Here is a 26,224-nt window from a genome sequence, read left to right on the forward strand (position 1 = left end):
CCAATCGGCAGAGGAAAAAAGATGCCTTGCTAGGAGGAGACTCTATGGTGGGGGAACTGTACTTCTCGTCGGCTCCAGATTTGAATAGGGGACTTCCGGTTAGGACCTTTGTGGCTCTCTAAGGTTACCAACCCCTGATCTAGTACCACATCGAGTCCTATAATACGAATACCTGTACGCATTTTTCAAAAAATCATTACCTTCTCCATGCAGAAATCTTGTATTACTTGTGTGACTTTTGGGTTGTCTGGGAGAAAAATGTTCCCGTAGTCGGCCAGAACAAGGTCTTCGAGGTAGAAAGGCCGTACGGTCTGGAGAGGAATTTTCTGCATCTTCATTTTTTTGTCTTTGACGTGCAACAAGCCGACGTGCCTGGAAGGCATGGAAACAAAAGCTGTTTACATCTTGGCCACATGGTAAAATTTGGCAGAATTTGGCAGGAAGCAATAGCAATAAAAATGGAACCCTCAGAGATGGAGCAGGTCAAGGTCCATGGCAAAGAACGCCCATCTAGAAATGTGGAAAAGTAAGGAGCGTGGTGGCTCATGAGATTAGGATGCGGGACTGACAATCGGCAGGCTCACATTCGAGACCCGGCTGCTGTCTCGGCAACAGATGAGCTCCCGTCACACGCTCCATCTCCTGTCAGCCCAGTAGTTTGAAAGCAGGTGACTGCAAGTAGAGGGGTACCTTAACGGGGGCATGAAAGGAGCTTCCAACTGGGCATCCTTTGGATATCACCATCCAATCCTTTCAACCCAGGAGCACTTCAATGCTCCCGATATAATAGTTGTCAACTCCCAACGTTGTCATAGTGAGAGAAGGGGGGGTAGTGCATTCCACGCATACTGTCAGCTGAAGTCGGATCTCAGATTACTGCAGCAGGCTTGGGAGGGGTGCAACTCATTTGGGAATGTGATTTATGACACAGACTGAGGGGAGGGAAGGAACAGGCGTAAAGTTCAGCCATAAATCAAACAAAGCTTAGACCTGACTACGAAAAGATCTTGCCTATGGTGCTCCTAATAAACGACTAGTTTTGTATTGAAACTTGACTCGATACTCATGAATCAATTATTAGGGCATTCTTAGGAAACCTTACAATAGTAGTATCATCAAAAAGTCAACCCTAAGATTACATAAGTGGGATATAGAATTTAGAGGAAAGGCTCCCACACATTTTTACCGGATATACAATGCAAATTAGTGAAACACATCAGAACGTACTTTCTGGCAGTTTCTCCTGGTGACAAAGACGTAACCACCGAACTTCCTGGCTGGGAAACATAGAAAAGTTGTTGCTCGTTTCTGGTTGGAGATATTTTACATTCATGTTCATGACCCCAGATTACAAGGTCAATGAAGTCATCTAGAAACTGTTCTGGAATATAGTTTGTGGCGCCGTGTTTACTCCTGTGCCAAAGAAAACAAACACGACAGAAAAAAATATATTAAACAGCATTTTGCAAACAATAAACCAAAATATCCAACTTTTAAATATGGTCCATTCTTACTGTCCAAAAATTTTGATGATCAGAGATCAAAATGGAGAGCTTTATTACCGTATTTTTCGGACTATAAGACACACCAAGATTTCGAAGAGGCAATTTTTTTAAAAAAAGTTTTTGCACTCTGCAGACCTCCCAAAAACGGCTCGTTTTTAGCAGGCTGTGGGGGCAAAATTGAGCAAAAAAATGGCCCGTTTTTCACTCATTTCTGCCCTCTCCAGCCCCCAGGAGCATCCTGGAAGCCTCCTAAAAGTTATGCATGGCCATTTTGGTGAAGGGACGGGGTTTGGGGAGGCAAAAATTGTGGTATTCAATGTATAAGATGAACCCAGATTTTCAGCCTCTTTTTTGAGGGAGAAAGGTGCGTCTCCAAAAAATACAGTAATTATGCTAGTAATGAAAGGAAAGCAAAAGAAAACATTAGATTCTGATATTTACAGATACAATCCCATCTAAATTTCAAAACGTCTGTAATTAGGTTTTGCTGCTCTGCTTCTAAAATTATTTTGCTACATTGAAAACTGTAACATTGCCTAATTCAATGACTTGATCAATAGAAGAGTCGGATCATCCCACTGTCAGCGTTCCAAATACCATGCATGAAATGAATCAGGGACCAAGGCAGAATCATCCTTAAAGTTCCAATTTAATCATACAGGCATGTTGGCAACGTACTGTGGAATTCCAACTCTGATTCTCTTCCTGGAATTCCACCGAGTTGAAAGTTCATGATCCTATCCCCACACCCCATAATCCATCACATGTTCCAATCATCATCTTCCACGCTAGCATCTACACCCCTCTGCTTCTAGTCAGGTGCAGAGGTGCGGAGACAAAAGATGACCTTGAGCTTCTAGAAAAGAATGACAACAATACATTCCACAATCCTACTCCTTTCTATTCCCCCCTCCCAACTACTACACTAATGAAACAGCATAATGAAATAATAGAGTGTGTGGCAGGCCAAAGATCCTAAAAGAAACATAACTACAGGCCTGACACCCACAGGTGCAAATAAACAACAATCTCAACATTGACGGATGGATGATACAACTAGGAACAGGTTATCAATTCAGGATCCAGATGAGATGGGACATAGGCCAAAGGCATAAGATGTAACCTGGGGACTGTATCATGAATCAGGGAGGCCAGTGGTGGCGAACCTTTGAGAGATGGAGTGTCCAAACTGCAACCCAAAACCCACTTATTTATCACAAAGGGCCAACAGGGCAATTTAACCTGAATAATGAGGTTTTACTACCTTAAAATAATGATAAACACGGTAGAGTTCAGCTAATTGTTCTAAGAAAAATGTGATAAATGCACTTTTATGGCCCTTCATTTTCTTTCTGCCTTTGAAATATTATGCTTAGCAACAATAAAAAAGAAAAACTTTTTTTAATATCATTTCTTCCGCCTCCCCTCTTTCCCTCCCTCCCTCTTTCTCGCTCTCTTCCCCTCCCTCTTTCTCTCTTCCTCCCTTTCTTTCCCTCCCTCTCTCCCCTCTTTCTCTCTTTCCCTCCCTCTCTTTCTCTTTCCCTCTTTCCCTCCCTCTTTCTCTTTCCCTCTTCCCCTCCCTTTCTCTCTTCCTCCCTTTCTCTTCCCCTCCCTCTTTCTCTTTCCCTCCCTCCCTTTCTCTCTTCCCCTCCCTCTTTTTCTCACTCCCTCTTTCTCTTTCCCTCCCTCTCTCTTTCCCTCCCTCTCTCTTTCCTTTCCTCTTTCTCTCACTCTCTTTCTCTCTTCCCCTCCCTTTCTCTTCCCCTCCCTCCCTCCCTCTTTCTTCCTCCCTCTCTTTTTCTTCCCCTCCCTCCCTCTCTCTTTCTCTCTTTCCCTCTCTCTCTCCCCCTCCCTCTCTCTCTCCCCCCTGTGGGAGAAACACAATGGAGCTGGGCTGTGGAAACGCCATACATGCCCACAGAGGGTTCTGAATGCCACCTCTGCCATAGGTTTGCCACCACTGAGGTAGGCTCAGGGGGAAAAAAAACAAGAGACAGCCATCATATTCCTTAGAATGAAGGGCAGTGTCTAGATTAAATTACATTGAGGCAGGCCTCCATGGAGCTTCTTAAATCACCTGGTCTAATTCTGATCTCCTAGAAACACCAATTTGTTTCCCAATACTATTTAAAGCTCTAATAGTAATCTGCAAACAGCAAAAGTCCTTCATAGCTTGGACTCAGGGCCTAGGTAACTACAGAATTGCCACCTCCAAGTAGACCATACCTTCCTAAAGTGCTCTGGAAGAAAAAAAATCATGCTCCTTGGTTGGGCTTACTAAACAGGAGCTGTACCTGTTCTGATGAATTACAAACAGATTAAACCATCTATCTTCATCTTCTTTCGGCCTCAACATGGTTACTTGTTTATTCACAAACATCCGATATAGTCTTTCATCGGGAACAGATCCTAGAAGAGAAAAATTACATGCAATGGGGCTTTTAGAAATCCACCAAGCAGAAAATTACACAGCTCATCAGTGAGATTCCAGCTAGTATTTAGATAACTTATGAGCTTATTTTGCAGTTTTTACTACTGGCAAAAGAGGGACACGGCGACTCAGTGGCTAAGATGCTGAGCTTGTCAATCAGAAAGGCCAGCAGTTTGGCGGTTCGAATCCCTAGCACCATGTAATGGAGTGAGCTCCCGTTACTTGACCCAGTTTCTGCCAAGCAGCAATTCGAAAGCATGTAAAAATGCAAGTAGAAAAAATAGGAACCACCTTTGGTGGGAAGGTAACAACGTTCTGTGCGTCTTTGGCGTTTAGTCATGCCGGCGACATGACCACGGAGACGTCTTCAGGCAGCACTGGCTCTTCGGCTTTGAAACGGAGATGAGCACCGCCCCCCCTAGAGTCGGGAACAACTAGCACATATGTGCAAGGGGAATCTTTACTTTTACTTGCAAAAGAGTGAAGCAAGTTTAATATTTTGCTTGCTACACAGCCAGCTTGCCAACTAAAGAAAATCATTCCCCAGAGATTAGGTGGGCCCTAACCTTGTCAGTCCATTGCAACACCTTAAAGACAAACTGGGTTTGGGAAGACTTTGCAGCCTTACACTTTTTCCACATGGCATTCACTCCACGAGGGGCGATGCGGTGGCTCAGAGGTTAAGATGCTGGGCTTGTCGGCTGGACAGCCGAAAGCCTAGGTTTGAGACATGATTTCCACATGATGGGGTGAGCTCCCGTTCTCACCTCAGCTCCTGCTAAGCAGTTCAAAATCATGTAAGTGCAAGTAGGTAAATAGGTACCACTTTGGTGGGAAGGCAACAGCACTCTGTGATGTCATCAGCCATGCGTTTCACATTTTGTTACTACTGGTTTACCTTGCGCTTGCGCAGCAAGCATATGCACCACTTTCGCACATTTGCCTGGCGTTCTGCCCATGTGCTTTGCTCGCGTATACGCCTTCCATGCATTACGCACATCCTCAAAAACGTGCCGAAATAGGACAGGATAGAGCTAAGGCAGGCCCAGCTGCGATTTCCGCCACCGGTTTGCACGAACCAGTCCGAACTGGCTGAATACCACCTCTGGATGTCATATTGGCCATGACCATGAAAAAGTTTTGGGACAGTGCTGGCTCAATGGCCTTGAAACCGAGATGACCATTGCCCTCTATATTCGGCAACGACTAGCACAGGAGTCGCCAACCTTGGCAACTTTAAGATTTGTGGACTTCAATTCCCAGAATTCCTCAGCCAACAAAGCTGGCTGAGGAATTCTGGGAGTTGAAGTCCACAAGTCTTAAAATGGCCAAATTGGAAATCCCTGGACTAGCAGAGTAAAACCCGCAGGGACTCCTTTACTCATTGCATGAAAATATATATAAAATTTAGAGGCCTGCAGAACGTATTATTTTGAATCCTTTCACAAACGAAACTGTTTGTGTTTGGAGTGGTAATTTTGAGCTTGAAACACTCCTGAGTGCTTAGATCAGCATGTTTCACAAAGCAGTGGCTTTGCGCTCAGAAATGGGTTGGTTGTCTCACAAAATTTTGCTCTTGAAATAGTTGGAAGTATTTTCATATGCCGCCTAATCAATCTTTTGTGGATCAAATCGTGCTCCTCCTCCTCTTCATTCTAATTACAGCATGAAAATTCAATTCAATATCTTTGTTCTGTTTTCCATTTTTCAAGAACCACTTGTATATACAAAATATCATGCCCCGATCTGCAAAAGCCTTACCTAATCCATAAAGAGCAATCTTTGAATTTCCTTTCTGAAGCAAAATGGGACTAATTTCTATTTTCTCTACAGATGGTGATCGTCCAAAATGATTAATAAATCCTGCACAAGTTAATATGTCCAAAGCACAAAGACCATCTGCCTATAGATATGGAAAATAATAACAAAAACGGAATTTGTGACACATCAATTTTGTTAAATTCCCAACATATATAGCTTTAAAAAAAACGAGAATGTGCTTTTACTTATGTGTGCGTGCACATAAGTGAAAAACCCATATACTTTGCATTTATGATTGCTTACATTTCTCAGACAAACATTAAATGACAAATTAATGGGTTTTTTCCTGTATTAAATAGCCTATAAAGCCTTTGACGTCTCAAAATTGGGGAAAACATAAAAGTGATTGCAAGCTACATAAAGTGGAGTTGCAAATACTTTAGCTTCTAACCTGCATTACTTCCTCCAGGTTAAGAATAACCTCTGAACAATTAGACATAAGCCAGAATGTAACCAATTACTGTATTTTCCCACAAATTAACATTTCACAAATAAAACAGTATGGTAAGAATTTAATTTTTAAAACTTGGTGATTTTTTGTTGAAGACTATGAACCAAATCAATTCTATAACAAAAGATTGTATGCTTTTACTCTAAAGAAGTTACATTTTATCCCATGCTAAAACACAAACCATGTGCTACATTAAATGCTATTTTTATCTTGTATGCTTTCCTAATCATGAGCTATGATAAACTTGACAGCAAGTTTAAGAAATAAAACTGCAGCCTGCCCAAAAAATTGGTACAGGATACAATATAACTCATGCTTAATTTCATTAGCAGATTCTAGTATAGAATTGCTGGATTGTAACTTCCATATTCTTGGCTGTCTTTCTAAAGGATCACTAGCATAATTAATAAAGCTACTGCTCTTCTTTCATTCTTTTAACATTCTTACCCCTGTGGGATCATCGTGATTGCCATGAATACTAAAAACTGGAATAGAAATGTTGAGATTTTCATCTTGGTAGTTAACCCATGGAAACCTAGACAGGACAAGTTTAAAGCAAGCAAAACAATATTACTGCATCATTTCCAACATGCAACCAAACTCTACAGGAATGTATTTTTTTAAATGGAATTAAACCTTATGGGCTGAATTCAGAATTGTGAAGTTCTTGATGTTTTTCTGTGAGTTCGGCCATTTGGCTACAGACCTTTCACTACCCAACTAGGTAACATTGTTGGGAGTATACTCCTAGTGTTGGGCAGGCAATATATATCTATCTACAATGAAAAAAGGTCGCTGTTACTTTAAATGAGTGGATGTACTTAACAGATGTAATTATCTTTGCTATAAGAGGAAGTCAGGAGAGCTCATTCTCTCTCTCTGCTTGTCCTATGATTGATGACTTGATGACTGGAACATGAACTGCGACTGTAAGCAATTGTTTGTTCTTTGAATTGTGTTTGGACTAATATCTACTATCTACTATCACTGCTTGTGAAGCAACTTTAGTAGTAAAGCTACTTAACTTTACTAGCAGTGCCTGTGACTCTATTTGTGTGTTTCTACTAGCAACGTTTTTCTCTCCGGCTGCACATTCTTCCGTGCTACTTTCTGTCTCCCAACGGAGATACCCCCCTAACAAACATAATCAATCTAATGGTGTGTAGGGTGTGCTGTATATGTAGTGGTTTGTCCGGTCGCCATATTAGGCAGCAAACTCCATATACATTCACACTGGTGATGCTAGCTAATGGGTAATGAAAAGTCTACAAGGAAACAATCAAACTCAAAACATCACCAGGAGTTACTCCACAGTTTAACCCTGAGCTACATTTATTCACTTCTATTAAACTCAATAGAAGAGTGAATAGAATTAATGTGATTGTATGTAATGTGTTTTGAGAAAAGGGATGGGACTGTTTTTATTCATTGTTCCTTGATCTGAAAAGCTGCTCAGGAAGTTGGAGAGATATTTTAATATATAAAAAAGAAAAGTGCATTTCTCCCATTTTAGCACTTTTCATGAATGCATGGGATTTTTATTTGCAGGCCACAAGGCTAATGCAGCAGAATTTCAGGAGGGAAAAAAAACAAGAGCTCCATTAAGCAGACCAACAGGGAGACTCCTAGTGTAATAATAATGCAAACCACAATAAAAATGTATGTACAGCATTGCCCGGAATTAGCACCACTACTTAAAAGAAAGAACAAACTGGATAAAACTTTTTAAAATCATTTACAGTTCAGTTACAGATGTGATTCAGTTACAACCAGTTATTTACAAAAAAACCTTAATTTAATGCACTATAGGAATACTTACTTGCTAAAGCCAAAATTAACTGACTGGTCACTCAGAATTTCAAATTGTACAGGACGGTCACCCATGCAATATTTTCTTAGTAATTCTAAACATGTATATATTGTTTTCCGGGAAGGCTTGTTTTCATGAAAAAGATCTCCACCTAATAAAATGAAGTCCACCTATAAAGACATTTTCAGTGATATGTTATTATATATGCACCTATTCCTCAAAATGATGGATTTCTGAAAATGGTTCAATTAGACAATGTTTTGGGGTTGAGTTTTTTGTTGTTTTGAGAACAGATGTGGCTACTTTAAGAAGTTGTAGGCAGGTACTAAGAGTGCAAAAGCTAGCTTGAAACTTATCATTAAGAAAACTAAGATCATGGCATTCGGCCCTCTCAATTCCTGGCAAATAAATGGAGAAAAAATGGAGGTAGTGACAGATTTTATTTTCCTGGGCTCCAAGATCAACCCAGATGGGGATTGCAGCCAAGAAATTAAAAGCTTGCTTCTGGGGAGGAAAGCTATGGCAAATCTAGAAAGCATACTAAAAAGCAGACATATTACCCTGCCAACAAAAGTGCCTATAGTCAAGGCTATGGTTTTCCCAGTTGCAATGGATGAAAGATGAATCATAAGAAAAGCTGAGTGCCAAAGAATTGAGGCCTTTGAACTCTGGTGCTGGAGAAGACTCCTGTGAATCCCTTGGACTGCAAGGTGATCAAACCGGCCAATCCTAGAGGAGATCAACCCTGACTGCTCTTGAGAAGGCCGGATCCTGAAGATGAAAATCAGATACTTTGGCCATCTAATGAGAAGGAAGGATTCCCTGGAGAAGAGCCTAATGCTGGGAACGATTGAGGGCAAAAGAAGGAGGGGACGACAGAGAATGAGGTGGCTGGATGGAGTCACCGAAGCAGTAGGCGTGAACTTAAATGGACTCCAGATTATGGTAGAGGACAGGAAGGCCTGGAGGAACATTGTCCATGGGGTCGCGATGAGCCGGACACGACTTCGCAACTAACAACAAAAACTAAGTTTACAGCCTCTCCAAAAGTGCCTTTTGGTCTATAAATCCTAAATAATGGATCTTTCATGCCACTAAACCTCAAATGCATCTGAAGTCCTTTTAAGGCTCAAAAATATGTAGAAAGCAAAAGAGATGAGAGTCCTTTCTAGAATTTGGCAGGTTTTATGTTTAATCCTGACTGAAATGCCCAATGTATAAAATAAGCTACTATGTTAATTAAAGAAGTATAATAAAGTACCTCTTATACAGAAAATAGAAAGAACTGAAGATGAAAAAGTACATCCAGATATGTTTTGTTATAAAACTTCATTTAAAGGTGAATTTAATTGTCCCACTACTTGCAACTGACTTATGGATGGTTAACATTCCTACATGTCTTAAAACCAATTTGATTTATCTTTTGATTGTTAAACTTAGTTGAAAAGATTCTGGGTAGTATACAAATATGAACTACACATGCCCCGGTTAATTTTTCATTACTGAAAAATTAATCTTATTGACAGAACAATTGGCTCAAATTGGTCTTGGCTTCTTGGATGTCATTTGTGTAATTTGCAATTAATGTCCTAACAATAAGAATAATTTCTAGGAAATACAGACAGTTCTCGACTTACAACCATTCATTTGGTGATTATTCTAAGTTACAATGGCACTGAAAAAAATGAATTATGGTCATTTTTCACACTTATGACCGTTGCAGCATTCCCATAGTCACATGATCAAAAATTGAGCACTTGGCAAATGTAGGTGTGACAGTTGCACTATTCTATGGGTCATGCGATCACCCTTTGTAACCTTTCCAGCTGGCGTCCGACAAGCAAAGTCAACGAGGGAATCCAGATTCGTTTAATGACTGCGTGATTCACTTAACAACCGCAATGATTTGCCATTAACAGCTATGGCAAAAAAAAATATCATAAAATGAAGCGCAAGACACTTAACAACTATCCTGCTTAGCAATGGAAATTTTGGGGACTACCCAAATTTTCAAGGACTAACTATATGTGACTTTTCAGTGGTACTTTGACGTGATTTCATAATGGGTTACCTCATTATCCTGAGCAAGTTTCAATATTTCATCAAAGGTTACAAAAGTATCATTTCCACGACAAGCATCCTTCTCCATATATCCTAGGTGAATGTCTGTAGCAATTAAAATTTTAAACGTGTCTTTTTCTTCTTCATCTCTAAAGTTAAGGGAGACAAAAAGAAGCAAAATAATATGGCTGCATCATTTACTGTTTCGGCATCTAATACAATGGATTATTTTGTAAAGTTAAAGATTACATGCTTCAAACGCCACAGTATTCAGTATTCATTTCATGGAATGATAGAATTATAGGGAAGAATTGGGCCTCCAGAAAATCTTCCTGCTTTATTTCTAGAGTTAACTCAATCTCTATGACACTTAGAAGAACATTCAATTATTTGAATTATTTCTTATAACGTATCTGCAATTCCATGAGAACACAGGGTTTTGTTTTTTTATTATTGGTTTAAATTATAAAAGTACTAGCCGCTTACCCAGCGTTGCCTGGGTATTTATTTAGAGAGGGGAAATGTCCAGATCAAACGTAATTTCTGGTGTTGGATTTTCCCCCTTACCAGAGGGAGCCCCCTTGCGGAGTACTGTGAAGCCGTTACCATGGCAACTCCACTGCACTGTACAGTAGAAGCCATTTACAGCAGTACAGTAGAAGCCATTTAAAGGCACAACAAGCTGCATCTTAATAGAACACCCCCTGAGGGGTGTTAGGGTGTCTTACCCCCACAGTATTTGTCTTTAGAGAGTAAGTTATCTGTGTATCAAGTTTGGTTGAAATTGCTTGAGGCGTTCCAGAGCTATGCTGGAACATACACTCACACCGCCATTTATAGTTTTCATTTTCAGCACTGATGAGGTGACAGTAAATTATAGGAAAACCACAGATAGCAAGACAGATGACTAAATCTCTTCCCCATTGATATGAATATTGTGGAAAATTTACCTGGAAGTGATAGAACTCATCTCCACAATCAACCTGGCTCCAATTTAAAAATGGTCTCACAAAGCCAAAGACTAAAACAATAGACTTTCAGTCAAGACCTAGGAACAAATAACAAATAAAGAGAAGAATCTTAAGTAATAAACCTGAAGCTAAGCTATCATAATTTGTTTAAAATGTACTTTTCCATTGAACCAAAAACTCAAGCCTGATGCACAGAAAAACAAATGAAAAAACCAAGAGTATATAAACAGGAAAACTCCAAGGCAACTGTGATTTTTAGCTTTTATCATCACCTCTTTAGTTTTTTGCAAAAAAACATTAAAGCCTTTAAATGGCTAATGCGCCTTTAGAGAAAATCCCAAAGGATTTGGGGGTTTTATAGGAGAGTTTGAAGACATCTTAATATTTGTGGGTGGAATAATGAGGTACCACATTTTTTTTTCTACAGAAATTAAGTGAGAAACAACAAACCAATGTTTTTCTCCCCCTTTTCTCATTTAACTACGAAAGAATAGAAGAAGTCATTCTCTTTTACATACAGTGGGTTTTTGTTGAAGGAAAGAATAATGTTCTTTTATTTATTTATTTTTATAAAAGAGCAATCTAGCACATTCCATTCCATTTGTAGAACTTGCAGAAGGGAGACCTAATCCTAATAAGTGGTTTGGGTATTAAATTTAGCCAAAATCTGAAGTCCAATTTGGTTTGGTGATTAAGATACCAGATTATTTGTTGTTGTTGTTAGTTGCAAAGTCGTGTCCAGCCCATCGTGACCCCATGGACAATGTTCCTCCAGGCCTTCCTGTCCTCTACCATCCCTTGGAGTCCATTTAAGCTCACGCCAACTGCTTCGGTGACTCCATCCAGCCACCTCATTCTCTGTCGTCCCCTTCTTCTTTTGCCCTCAGTCTTTCCCAGCATTAGGCTCTTCTCCAGGGAGTCCTTCTTTCTCATTAGGCGGCCAAAGTACTTGAGTTTCCTCTTCAGGATCTGGCCTTCTAAAGAACAGTCAGGGTTGATCTCCACTAGGATTGGCTGGTTTGATCACCTTGCAGTCCAAGGGACTCACAGGAGCCTTCTCCAAAACCAGAGTTCAAAGGCCTCAATTATTTGGTGCTCAGCCTTCCTTATGGTCCAACTTTCACAGCCATACATTGCAACTGGGAGAACCGTAGCCTTGACTATAGGCACTTTCGTTGACAGGGTGATGTCTCTGCTTTTTCGTATGCTGTCTAGATTTGCCATAGCTTTCCTCCTCAGGAGCAAGCGTCTTTTAATTTCTTGGCTGCAGTTATATCAGATTAAGATACCAGATTAAAAACTGGAAGATGCGTTTAGTCTCATCTTAAACGCAAAGCTATCTAGGTGATTTTGGACGAGCAACTGTCTTTAGCCCTAGGAAGCAGGCAATGGCAAGCTTCTTTCAAGATCTTGTCAAATAATCTGAAAGGACCAGTGCAGGCAGTCTTCAGTGGCTCAAAGGCATCACCAAAATAAATAAAAACTTTGGATAAAATAAGGAAACAGCAAATTATATGGAGGTCCACCCCTTCTGAAGCAGACATTGTGTTGAGTTTTTGGCGTGATAGGTGAATGATCCAAGCAATGAATTATTTTAGTTAATTGACACTCGTGACTGGTCTCTATGAAACCACTGAGAGGGGTTTGCCCTATTTCTGTAAAAGTGGTGATTATAGTTTGCACAAGCATACTCACAATTAAAATTCAAAGGAAATCAAAACCTGTGAGAATAAACAACTTCTAATTAGGCAAACCAACACTGGAAGTTTTTAAGAGTCAGCAGACTCTTTCACAATTTTGGGGGGGAAGGAGAATAGAGGCTGACTTCAAACCGGGCCTGGTGGAAAACCCAGCATCCCCCCAAAATGCTACAACATGCTACAGCCACTTGTCTGAAATGGTACACAATCTCTTGCTTGAGCAGGGGGCTGGACTAGAAGACCTCCAAAGTCCCTTCCAGTTCTATTCTATTTCTATTTTTTTCTTATTCAATTCTTTCCCATTCTATTCTATTATTTCCTATTCTTTCCTTTCCATTCCTATTCCTTCCTATTCCTATTCCACTCCCATTCCATTCTTATTCTATTCTTTCCTATTCCATTCCATTCCTATTCTATTCCATTCCCATTCCTATTATATTCTTACCTATTCTCATTCTATTCTTTCCTATTCCCATTCCATTCCTATTCTAGTCTTTCCTATTCCATTCCCATTCCATTTCTATTCTATTCTTTCCTATTCCATTCCCATTCTATTTCTATTCTATTCCATTCCCATTCCATTTCTATTCTTTCCTATTCCTATTCCATTCCTATTCTATTCTTTCCTATTCCATTTCTATTCTATTCTTTCCTATTCCATTCCCATTCTATTCTTTCCTATTCCTATTCCATTCCCATTCCATTCCTATTCTACTCTTTCCTATTCCATTCCCATTCCATTCCTATTCTATTCTTTCCTATTCCATTCCCATTCCATTCCTATTCTTTCCATTCCTATTCTATTCTTTCCTATTCCTATTCCATTCCCATTCTATTCTTCCCCATTCCCATCCCTATTCCTAGTCTATTCTGGGCTGAGTTAACCCTACTCTGCTTTCTCATGCTGGACAACCCCACCCAAGGGATTGGGATCCAACCCAAGTAACCCAGCCAAGAGACGTGATGAAATCATCCCCTCTAGGGAAACATTTTCTGGCACCCTGGGTTGGAATAACGTCTTTCCCCTCCCAAGCCCCCCCCCCCCCCAAAAAAAAGGATCGTGCGAATTAAAGCAGAGTGGCAACTCCTGCAGAGACACTGCAGGCAGCCTCCTCGTGGGATTCCGCCTGTTCCTGGTCACCGGGCTCGTTTCATCACGCCTACCGGCAAGGCAGAACAAGGAGGATGCCCTCACTCCTCCCCTCTCCCACTGCCCCCCCAACATCCCCCCCCCTTCCCAGCTCACCCAACTTTCCCTTTTCCATACTTGCCGGCCCTCTCCCGGGAGCGCCGGCAGCAATTCTCGCGAGAACTCCGCAACTTCGGTTCCCTTTTCCCGCCCATGTGCCTAACAACTCCCTCCCTTACAGCCCCCCCCCCGGTAATCGATTCTCATTGCGCAGCCGCAGCGGTAGCCGTTTCCGGTGAGAGGCGGCTCCTCCCCCCCCCTCTTCCCGCCAAGCAAGGGCGGAAATGTCCTAGACGGGTGGGAGACGCGAGGCCTGTCGGGGCGGTGGAGGAGTCGCGGCTTCGGCTCCCTGCAACGCGGAGGACGGTTTTGGATCTCTCCCTCGGTCGCTCTCAACACGGGTCCTGAAACTAGGAAGGTATCGAAGCGTGTACACGCCGAAGATTATATTCATCCCACCACTATAGGTAGGTGTCTAGTAGCCTAAGCTTTTTGGATACCCCGTAAGTTTTAATTGAGCCGCCGCCTTATTGTATCTTTTTATTCTTGATGAATGTATTTTATTCTGCTTATGTAAACTGAGAGCATTTGCACCAAAGACAAATTCCTTGTGTGTCCAATCACACTTGGCCAATGAAGAATTCTGTTCTATCCTATCCTATTCTGTATTTTATTCTATTCTATTCTGTATTCTATTCTATTCTGTTCTATTCTCTATTCTATTCTGCATTCTATCCTATCCTACTATGTATTCTATTATATTCTATTCTGCATTCTATCCTATCCTACTATGTATTCTATTCTATTCTGCATTCTATTCCATTCTGTTCTTCTATTCTATTCTATTCTGCATTCTATTCTATCCTACTATGTATTCTATTCTATTCTGCATTCTATCCTATCCTACTATGTATTCTATTCTATTCTGCAGTCTATTCCATTCTGTTCTGTTCTATTCTATTCTGTATTCTATTCCATTCTGTTCTATTCTATTCTCTATTCTTTTCTATTCTGCATTCTGCCCTATCCTATCCTATTATGCATTCTATTATATCCTATTCTGCATTCTATCCTATCCTATCCTATCCTATCCTACTATGTATTCTATTCTGTTCTGTTCTGTTCTATTATGTACTCTATTCCATTCTGTTCTTCTATTCTGTATTCTGTTTTATTCTATTTTCTATTATATTCTCTTCTATTCTGTATTCTATTCCATTCTATTATATTCTGTTCTATTCTGTATTCTATTCTTTCCTGTTCTGTTCTCTATTCTATTCTATTCTGTGTTCTGTTCTATTCTATTCTATTTATTCTATTCTACTCTAATTTTATTCTATTCCTATTCTATAAGGTAGGGCTGTTTACGTATACAATATAATACAATACAATACAATAGCAGAGTTGGAAGAGACCTTGGAGGTCTTCTAGTCCAACCCCTGCCTAGGCAGGAAAGCTTATACTGTTTCAGACAAATGGCTATGCAACATCTTCTTAAAGACTTCCAGTGTTGGGACATTCACAACTTCTGGAGGCAAGCTGTTCCACTGATTAATTACTTGGGTTATTATCGGATGGTTTGAATACTATTTTTTTCTATTCTGTGCTATTCTATTTTGTATTCTATTATATTCTCTTCTATTCTGTATTCTGTTCTGTTCTGTATTTTATTCTATTCTATTTATTCTATTCTACTCTAATTTTATTCTATTCCTATTCTATAAGGTAGGGCTGTTTACTTGGGTTATTATAGGGTGGTTTGAATCCTATTCTATTCTATTCTGTATTCTGTTCTAGTCTATTCTGTATTATATTATATTCTCTTCTATTCTCTTCTATTCTGTATTCTATTCCATTCGATTATATTATATTCTGTATTCTATTCCATTCAATTATATTCTCTTCTCTTCTGTATTCTATTCTATCCTATTCTATTCTCTATCCTATCCTATCCTACTCTGTATTCTATTATGTTCTATTCTGTATTCTATTCTCTATTCTGTTCCTATTCTATAAGGTAGGGCTGTTTACTTGGGTTATTATCGGGTGGTTTGAATCCATTCCCACGAGGGAGATGTGGAGATTCTGGAAAGAGTGCAGAGAAGAGCAACAAAGATGATTAGCAGACTGGAGTCTAAAACATATAAACAATGGTTGCTGGAATTGGTATGTCTAGTCTGATGAAAAAAAGGACTAGAGGAGACATGGTAGCAGTGTTCCAATATTTCAGGGGTTGCCACAAAGAAGAGGGAGTCAAGCTATTCTCCAAAGCACCTGAGGGTAGGACAAGAAGCAATGAGTGGAAACTAATAAAGGAGAGAAGCAACTTAGAACTAAGAAATTTCCTGACAGTTAGAAGAATTAATCAGTGGAACAACTTGCCTCCAGAAGTTGTGAATGCCCCAACACTTGAAGTTTTTAAGAAGAGATTAGACAGCCACTTGTCACATAATCATGTTAAAATTTTACAGTCTCGTGGGGCTGCAAACTATTTGTCCAGGCTATGGGATACAGGTTGGAAATACCTGCTCTAGGGCATTATGAACAATTTCATTTTTGGATGTGGAATTGAGAGGATTAAAGTAATGCAATCTTTTGAATGCTGGCTCTGCTCATTCTTCCTAGAAATAGAAAGAAACAAGAATTTGGGTTTTTATTTAATTCCAAAATGATCTTGGAGGGTTACAAAAGAGACTGTAAGAAGGTCCTTCATGTTTCTTGTCTGATAATGCCAAGGAAGCAATAAGATAGCTTTTTTCAATGGACACTTCTGAGATGCTGTGGAAGATGCAGCAATTGTCATCCTCTTTCTCCCAATAATAATATTCCATTTCTTCCTTTTTCTTTTCTTTTTTTTAAAGATGGTGGTGATGCTGCTGCCAGTAGCTTTCATTATCAAATTTGATTGGCAAGGCATTCGGGATATGAGTTAGGAAAATAGAAGTGGAAGTCTTCTGCTGTTTAGGGACGGGCCAATCAAAGCGTGCAAAATGAATGAAGGCATCACGTCAACAGACAACAATAACACAGATGAGGAGGGAAAAGAGTTTGCCGACAGCTTTAACCAGCTTGAGCTACTGGAAACCCACCGGCATCTCATCCCTAGAGGAACACAGAGTCTCTGGTCTGGAGACTCTGATGAGGAAGACCAGGAAGAAAAAACCGAGGAATGGTACCAGGCTCAAGAGAAAAAGTTGGCAAACAGCCCAGATAAGCTTCTGCTTTGGGCAGCTGAAAAAAATAGGGTAAGCTAAATTACAATTGGGGCATGAGTACATCCAAAGAATGGGAACAAATGGATAGAAGGATTGTATTTTCCTTGGAGTCCGGGTGAAAGTGTTTGCTTTCTTTCTGGAAGCATCGTAATAAAACTGATTGTTAAAGGGGGGGGGGGAGCTTGCGCAGTGTTTCATGAATGTTTAGTTGAGCAAGTGATCCCCAGTTTCTTTCAGAATTAAACTCAATAGTCTATGACAATGCTGGCTAACCAGTAGGTAGTAGTAGGCCTCCCCGCGCCCCCCCGCCACCACACGTGCGGAGGACCTGAAAATCAGCTGGCTGCCGGGAGGAGCTGAGCTGGGGCGTCAGCTCACATGCCCAGAGAGGGCTCTGCATGCCACCTGTGGCATGTGTGCCATAGGTTCGCCATCACAGGTCTATGGTCCACTCGATTCTGGGTGCCCCATATCATCTTTGCAAAAATGATGGGTTTTTAATGGCACGGGTTTCTCTAAAATAAGGGGTGGATAAAAATCATTTTTTAAAAAATCAAAGCAAATGGTTTTTTAAATTTTAAATCAGTTTTTTTTAATCAAACTTATTTTAATAAAGTGCTTTTGGAGTAAAAAAAAATCTATCTAAAGATAGTTTTCTATCTAGGACACGTTGATAATTCCAGCATTCAGAATGAAAGGGAGCTTAGTTCTGTAGCATGAGGCTGTGTATTCTGCAATATTTACCTTTTTGGTAAACTCGGTCAATGAATCCCAGCTCTGCAAGCTAAATAGGAAACCTTCCTTTTGTCTGCAAATAATAATATTAAAGATTATAACTACCAGTCCTTGCATTTAAAGAGCACCTGTCATTTCAGATCCATCATGGCAGGGCCCGTTAGCAGGCATCGATTCAACTGCTGCCTGTCATGTCCCTCATCTTGTTGTGTCACTCCAGCTGTCACTCCCATTAAAGTGACGGGACAGAGACGACAGTTGCCCTTTAAAAATTACGATTTAAATCGACTTGATTTAAATCAAATCCACCCTGGGTGTCAACCTATTCAATAGGTTGACATTGAGAATAAAGGACAAAGAGGAATCAGTGGGCTACAGGACATGGGGGCGATTTTATGAGTGGCTTGAAAAAAGATATAAATAGAAAGAAAAAGAAACAAAACATGAAATAAATATCTCAGATGATTAATATAGCGGGGGGGGGAATAAGAAAATATCAAAATGTAAATATGCAGGCGGGAAAATGATATGAATTGACATATGTTAAATAACAATTATAAGAATGTACATCTAAGAATGAAGTTGAAAGGAGAAATAAAAAACTTTTTACAAAAAAAAGTCACTTAATCTTATAGGAAACTTGTCTAGTTAGTGGAATAACACTTAAGCTCTTTGTCTTTGTCTCCCTTCCCACAGCTTAGCACAGTGCAGAGGCTCTTGTCTCAAAACCTTGTGTCTATAAATGTCCAGGACGAAGATCAGTACACTCCTCTTCACCGCGCCGCCTACAATGGACACATGGAAGTGGTGCGTGAGCTGATTGCTCACGGGGCAGATGTCCACGCGTTGACCGTGGATAGTTGGACACCTCTGCACAGTGCCTGCAAATGGAACAACACCAAAATTGCCTCCTTCTTGCTCCAGCATGGGGCCAATATCAACGCTCAGACCAACGGGTTGCTGACGCCTCTTCACTTGGCAGCCGGAAACCGGGAGAGCAAAGAAACCCTGGAACTGTTACTCATGAATCGATACTTAGAGCCAAATCTCCGAAACAACTTGGAAGAGACGGCTTACGATATCGCTCGAAGGACTGATAAATACCACTATTTGTTTGAGATCGTCGAACACTGCACAAACTCTGTCACAGATTCTTAGGAATTGTATACCTAAGCCCAGACGGCCGGTGCGCTTTAAAGGAATCTATTTTGTCATTGCATTCCCAGTTCTTTGCATCATAACTTAGCAGGTGCTAAAACGAGGCTCTGTTGAGTAACCCTGACATTATTTTTATAAGATAAGTTATATGTCTATGGCGGGTGTCTGCAACCTGTGGCTCCAGAGCCGCATGCGGCTCTTTGGGGCCTCTGCTGTGGCTCCCTGTTGGGTGATCCCACCACTGGCTGGCTCTGCCCCTGCCCCCCCCCCCCCCATCCCTGTCACTCCTTGCCTGGCCTGAGAAAGTAAGGGCAATGGCAGGGGATGGAGAAGCAACCCGGGCTGATTCTTCAGCGCCTCACTCTTGCTAGAGCTTATTCCATTGTGCCTCGGTTGCTTGGGGAGAGGGAGGGAGGGAGGGAGAGAGAGAGAGATGTCAAAAGGATTTTGTGGTTACCGATGTTTTTTAACAATCGGTTCTCTGCCCTAATGACAGGCTGGGTAGGCGTGGCTAGGGGGGGTCATGTGACTGGGTGGGAGTGAATGATGTTGAGTTGGCCATGCCTACTCATGTTTTGTGGCTCCCGGAGTTTTCTTTTCTGTGGGAAACGGGTCCAAATGGCTCTTCGAGTGTTTAAGGTTGCCGACCCCTGGTCTATAGAGATTCTCAATCATCCAGGTCATGATTGTCCCAAACGTGTTTTTTAGTCCTCCAAAAGACAACTGGGCTTTCTTGATCTTTTTTCCCCTCCCTTTTGAAAATGTTTTGCTTCTCAACCAACAAGGTTCTTCAGTTCTGAACTTCTTGAATGAGAAGGGAAACATTTTCAAAAGAAAAAGAAAACCCAAGAAAGTCCATGTGCCTTTTTGGAATAAAGTGCCATTTGGGATAAGATAAGCTATGCTACCCTTGTGGAATGTTTTCACTTTAACTTGAAGAAACGTTATTTTGCTGCTTTCCCCATCCATTGTAAATGGAAATCATTCACAGAACCACAGAGTAACATGTAAATTATTCAGTTTGGAGGAGCAATGGTGTTCAAATCATTTGGACCTCCTTTTTAAGGTATGTGAAGTTTTAATGAGATTTCCCCAGTGATTGATAATTTTCAACAGAGAAGAGCATAGAATTTAAACTACTGACAAAACCTGGAGTATTTGCACACATATCAAAGATAGCAGCTGCCAAAAAATTTTACTCCAGAATCTGTATAAGATATACCTGTATCTAATTCCATAATTGCCAAACATTACATTTTATGTTCTCAGGTTTTGCTTTTGAAAGTGACAGTATGGTTGTCTATGCGTAGAAGTGTTTTGTTTACATTTTTATTGATCAGGTTTCTGAGTCAAGTTACCTGAGTTTTTAGTTATTTTAGAACTTCATTATCAGGATTGCCAATTAATTTGTCCAGTGGTCATGTTGATTGGCAGTGCGGGATGTTGCAATTGCAATTCAGAAGTCAACAGTTTGATGAAAGTTGTTGTATAGGTCTTTGATAAATCACATTTAATTGTTCAGTTTTTAAAATGGTTTGTGTTCCTTCAAGTATCGCTGTAATTCACAAACTCTTAGTAATATTTCAAAATTATTTTCAGCAGCATAAAACCCTACAGCTGACTGGTCCAAAGATTGCTTTGAAGTACCTTGTTGTACATCTGCTTGCCTTCTTAAAATTATGTTTTGAATTTTTGGGAAACTTTGAGTTTATTTATTGAAATTTATTCCCAGATGCATGAAAATGCATGAAAAAATCATCATGCGTTCAGTTCACTAACTCTGAAGGTTCTTAGGGCTGGTTCCCATAATTCTTTGATATACTTGAGGTTGGAAAAAAAAATTCTCTGCATTGTACCTGATTTTAAAAATGACATAGCTCTTTCATGAGATTTGATGTGCATGTTCGTGGTTATGTACAGAATGTGAAGCATCATTTTGTGTTCGTGAAATGAAGAGTGGAAAATGTGCTGAGTGTGAGAATTACAATTGAGCTTTCTGAGTTTGTAAGAATACAAATATCTTTTGCTGCAGTTCAAATTTCTCCTGTGCACGCCGTCTGCTACTTTGAATGCCTTGTGTGAACCAGCCTTGACCTAAACAAAAAAATAAAATCCCTGTAAATGTGGGGTTTGTGTGGCTTGCTGTAGCATGATGTACTTTCGCTGTAAAATTAGTTGTTTTGATTCATTAAAGTTATTTCTGAATAAGTGATTTGATGGATGCAACAAATCCAAACTCTTCATGCCAAACATGTTCATATTGCAGTATGAAGTCCCAGTTCTGTTACAAGTTTTACTGGCATTTGTTCTGAGCAAGGCTTCCCACGAGCATGAAGCAAACTCCTTGTCCCAACAACAACAAAAACCTTTTATTAATTTACTGTGAGTTCTGCTCATTCACATCCAGCAAAGTCTTTCAAAGGAGGATTTACAGTCACAGATCTTATCTGGCTTGGAGAGCTGAGAGGTTGATATCTGCAAAAGTTGGCAAGGAGTGTCAGAGAGTCAGGAACCAATTAAGCAAACTAATTGCCTCCTGCAAACTCCACTCCCCTTTTGCTCCTCTCTTATTTCCTCTGGAAGGGGCCATTCATTGTCCACCTTACTCCCAAGTCGACCCCTGTTCTTTAACTGTTCCCTTTGTGTGGCAACTCTGCATGCAGACATTGGGAACAGGCTCCCAGCTGATCGTCTGCCTCACTGATGTCTGACTCTGAAGGCAGCTGATAACTGGCATACGGCCCTGGCCCACTCTCTGCCTCCATCACAGAGCCCTCATCAGAGCCTTCCCCAGACTCCAGGACTGGCCCATGTTCCTCCCCACTGTCCGAATCTGCTGTCAGCTCTGCTTGCGGGCCACAACAGCATTATTAAAGGAACTCATAACACTGATTAGATATAAGATATTGTAACATAATCCGTAGCTTATTAGAACTGAATGCCAATACATCACCCTGATTTAATTCCTTGGATTTCCAAGTACTGTATGCCAGAATTGGTAAAATATCATTTGTTAAAAATTAGAAAATAATGCTAATAGTTGAGGCTTAAATTATGAAGCAATCACTTACCTTAGAGCACTGCAACTTAATATTTTAAGTTGTAAATATGAATTTCCAAATTGGACATTCTTTCCACATTGTATATCTGTGTAACAAATTAGACCACTAGTTAAGATTACACTACAAATTTAAACCAGTACAAAACCCATTGGGGTACCTTAACTCTTGCAAAAGAGTATTGTTCTGTCAGAATGCTATTTCTGCATTTAAAAATCTAGTTATAAAATGACTCCAAGACTTCTGTGATTGCAGGTGATGAATACATGGTTTGAAATAATTGTAAGTCTATACCATAGATTCAAAATGCTCTGTAATATATTTAAACTAGCAGAGATTTGCTGTAGCTAAAGTCTGTTAAAACTTTGCTCACTGTAATTGACAAAACTAGAACATTTTATTATGGTTTGGTCAGCAGTCTGGCAGTGACTTTTCCAACTAAAAACTTTCATTAAAAGGCATAAACCTTTTTGAACTGAGAGGCCCTTGGTTCTCTATGAGCTTGCTTGTTTTCTTGAAGATGTTTCATTAATCAAACTGAGAAACATCGCCAGTGCTAATGATTAAACAAGGTAACATCATCCACACTAAATGATGAGCATAAAGAATTAGAATTCTTTATTGGCCAAATGTGATTAGACACACAAGGGATTTGATTCGGGTGCGTAAGCTCTCAAGTGTTTCATACAACAATAGTGATAGATCATTATTATAGTCATTGTAAAATACATTTAAGCAATTAGCATAAATCAAACTAAGAAAACAATAAATTGTAAGATACAAGCAAGAAAGTTATAGTCATAAGGAGATAGGTAATAGGGAAGATGAGAATAATGATGGTAATACTGCCTTTCTATACAGTTTGGCAGTGTTGTGGGAATTAGTTGTTTAGCAGAGTGATGGCATGGGAGGGAAACGGTCCTTGTGTCTAGTTTTGATGTGCAGTGCCCTATAGCATTGTTTTGAGGGTAGAAGTTGAAACTGTTTATGTCCAGGATGCGAGGGGTCTATAGATATTTTCACAGCCCTCTTTCTGGCTCATATAATATACAGGTCCTCAATGGAAGGCACATTGGTAGCAATTATTTTTTGCAGCAGTTCTAATTATCCTCTGAAGTCTGTGTTTGTCTTGATTGGTTGCAGTGCCAAACCAAAAATGCAGATGGCAGACCCAATCTATCTTGTAGAACTGTTATCAGCAGATCCTTGGGCAGCCTGAGCATTGATGATGTTACCTAGTTTGGTTAATGAAACATCTTCGAGAAAACAAGCAAGCTCGAGAGGACCAAGGACCTCTTATTTTAACCCTGAGCTACAAATATTCTCCTTGGTAACTTTTTGAATTACAGCTATTTCAAAGTTGATGGAGTAATTAATGGAGATGAAGCAGGGCGGGAACTGGGAGAAAGAGTGAAAGTACATCGATGAGCAATCCAGTTATTGGAAATATGTTATTTGTATAATGATCTCATTATGTAAATTAACATAAATTACATCATTCAACATTTATGTAACTCTTACATTTTTCTTTATTGATTCATTTCTCCTATTGATATAGATATTATTTTATTTATTGGATTTATATGCCGCCCTTCTCCCAAAAGACTCAGGGCGGTGTACAACATTAAAAAACACATATCACAAAAATTCCAAAACAACAAACCCAATTAATATAACACTAACATTTTAAAAATTAGATAAAATTAACTGGCCAGGCCGGCTTGCTGGAAAAGCCAACTTTTTAGGGCACGTTGGTAGGACCAGAGGTCGGGAATTATACAAAGCTCCGGGGGCAGCTCATTCCAGAGGGAAGGCGCTCCCACAGAGAAAGCTCTCCCCCTGGGGGTCACCAGCCGACACTGTCTGGCCGACCGCACCCTGAGGAGGCCAACTCTGTGGGATCGCACTGGACGGTGGGAGGCTACTGGTGGTAGTAGGTGGTATCGCAGGTACCCTGGGCCTAAATCATGGAGCGCTTTAAAGGTCATAATTAGTACCTTGAATCGCACCTGGAAAACAACTGGCAACCAGTGCAGGCCGCCTAAAAGGGGTGTAACATGGGAGCACCCAATTCATAATTATTCTGAGCTTACATCAAATTTCAAATCAAATCAATACCTCCGATCTCAAAAACAAAACTACTAGCAGCTCTGGACAACCATTCAGCTCCATAAAATACCTCTTAAAAATATCTTTTGCAATTCACTCAACACTTTGACCCAATCTCTGCGAGAACAGCCAAATTTGTGATTTCAGGATTTCATTCAAATTTAAATAGGGACAGTCAGAGGGTGGCGCTCTAAGGAACACAGCAAAGCAGTAAACTAGATCTTATATATTTAAATATAATCCATTTATTATTATTTATAGAAATCTCCCTATCTAAGAAGAATCAAGTAAAAAATATAATATGATCCTTCTTTTTGATAGCACTTCCTGGCTAGCTTCCAAGTGCACACTGTCTGGACAGGAAATATAGCTTGTTTTCTATCTCATTGGCTCATTCTTCCCAAAATACTTTTTTAGTTCATTGGCCTGTGACCAAATGCTTTTACTTCAAGCACAGTTAGCTCCCTAATATTCTCATCCATATTCTGCAGGTGATACTCCCTTTGTCACTGCCTGGCAGAACAAAATGTTTATGTCTGCACACTGTTCTAATATCGCCTAAAATAAACTTCAGGCAGATGTGGGTTCAAGACCTCCAAATACACTTTCTGGGTATCCAACCAACTTGCTTGATGAAGAGATCTTAGTGATGAACCCACAACCTGACAATTGTGCTGCTATAATCATTAACTTTAAAACCGCCTGCAGGCCAAAGATGACCCTGTCCCAACTTCAGATGCTCGGCAACTGACATTCAACTCATATTTATGAATTTGCAGGGTCCCGAGGTCATGTGATCACTTTTTGTGACCTTCTGACAAGCGAAGTCAACGGGTAAGCCAGACTGATTTTATGAATGCATAAATGAACTACAGTGATTACCTTAACAACCGTGGCAAGAAAGGCTGCAAAATTCACTTCATAACAGTCTCACTTAGCAACAGAAATTTTGGATAAACTTGTACAGAATTGTATAGGAATGCAAAACAAACAGCGCTTTGTTTCATTATTGCATAGATAAGGATGGTTGAATTTATCCCAGATAATGAGCAGAACTATGTATTTATTTACATTATTTCTAATGTGCCCAGAAAATTATCATGGGAGTTTGGTAGTTGATTGTACATCAAATTAATTATGGACACCTATCACTACCTATAATATCTGTCTATCATTATCTATCTATCTATCTATCTATCTATCTATCTATCTATCTATCTATCTATCTATCATCTATCATCTATCATCTATCATCTCTGTCTATATGTATCAATCACCTACCTATCATTCATCTACCTACCTACCTACCTACATACCTATCTTCCATCCATCCATCGATCAATCTATGTATCTATCATCTACCTATCATCCATCTACCTACCTACCTACATACATACCTATCTTCCATCCATCCATGCATCCATCTGTCTCTATCTGTCAGCTACCTATCATCCATCCATCCATCCATCCATCCATCCATCTCTATCATCTACATATCATCCATCTACCTACCTACCTACCTACCTACCTACCTACCTACCTACCTACCTACCTATCTTCCATCCATCCATCGATCAATCTATGTATCTATCATCTACCTATCATCCATCTACCTACCTACCTACCTACATACCTATCTTCCATCAATCCATGCATCCATCTGTCTCTATCTGTCATCTACCTATCATCCATCCATCCATCCATCCATCCATCCATCCATCCATCCATCCATCTCTATCATCTACCTATCATCCATCTACCTACCTACCTACCTACCTACCTACCTATCATCCATCCATCCATCCATCCATCCATCCACTATTATCTATCTATCTATCATCTATCTATCTATCTATCTATCTATCTATCTATCTATCTATCATCTCTCTATCTATCATCTATCTATCTATCTATCTATCTATCTATCTATCATCTATCTATCTATCATCTCTGTCTATATGTATCAATCACCTACCTATCATTCATCTACCTACCTACCTACCTACATA

The 26,224-nt window shown here is 40.0% G+C and overlaps 2 protein-coding genes across 4 annotated transcripts in view; one reads left to right on the forward strand and one right to left on the reverse strand.

The window, feature by feature from the left end:
• The window catches only part of MRE11 (MRE11 homolog, double strand break repair nuclease), a 38,826-nt gene extending 24,728 nt beyond the window's left edge, over positions 1-14,098 (reverse strand). Inside the window, exons 1-9 of one of the 3 annotated variants that reach the window (XM_081950696.1) lie at positions 13,997-14,098; positions 11,030-11,127; positions 10,090-10,228; positions 8,028-8,188; positions 6,656-6,743; positions 5,698-5,839; positions 3,800-3,914; positions 1,228-1,413; positions 201-372 (exon numbers count right to left, since the gene is read on the reverse strand). In XM_081950696.1, coding sequence (XP_081806822.1) covers positions 201-372; positions 1,228-1,413; positions 3,800-3,914; positions 5,698-5,839; positions 6,656-6,743; positions 8,028-8,188; positions 10,090-10,228; positions 11,030-11,049 — 1,023 coding nt within the window. In that variant the 5' untranslated portion in view covers positions 11,050-11,127; positions 13,997-14,098. The remainder of the gene's footprint in view (positions 1-200; positions 373-1,227; positions 1,414-3,799; positions 3,915-5,697; positions 5,840-6,655; positions 6,744-8,027; positions 8,189-10,089; positions 10,229-11,029; positions 11,128-13,996) is intronic. The other 2 variants (XM_081950697.1, XM_081950698.1) reach the window with 2 other exon arrangements.
• Positions 14,099-14,165: 67 nt separating this feature from the next.
• On the forward strand, positions 14,166-21,250 carry ANKRD49 (ankyrin repeat domain 49). Its single transcript, XM_081953267.1, has 3 exons — positions 14,166-14,406; positions 16,801-17,184; positions 18,586-21,250. The coding sequence occupies exons 2-3, from the start codon at positions 16,930-16,932 to the stop codon at positions 19,045-19,047; spliced, it is 717 nt and encodes a 238-aa protein (XP_081809393.1). The 5' UTR covers positions 14,166-14,406; positions 16,801-16,929; the 3' UTR covers positions 19,048-21,250.
• Positions 21,251-26,224: the final 4,974 nt, after the last annotated feature.

Source organism: Natrix helvetica (genome assembly GCF_964273705.1).
Source record: "Natrix helvetica genome assembly, chromosome: 4".
NCBI lineage: Eukaryota > Metazoa > Chordata > Lepidosauria > Squamata > Natricidae > Natrix > Natrix helvetica.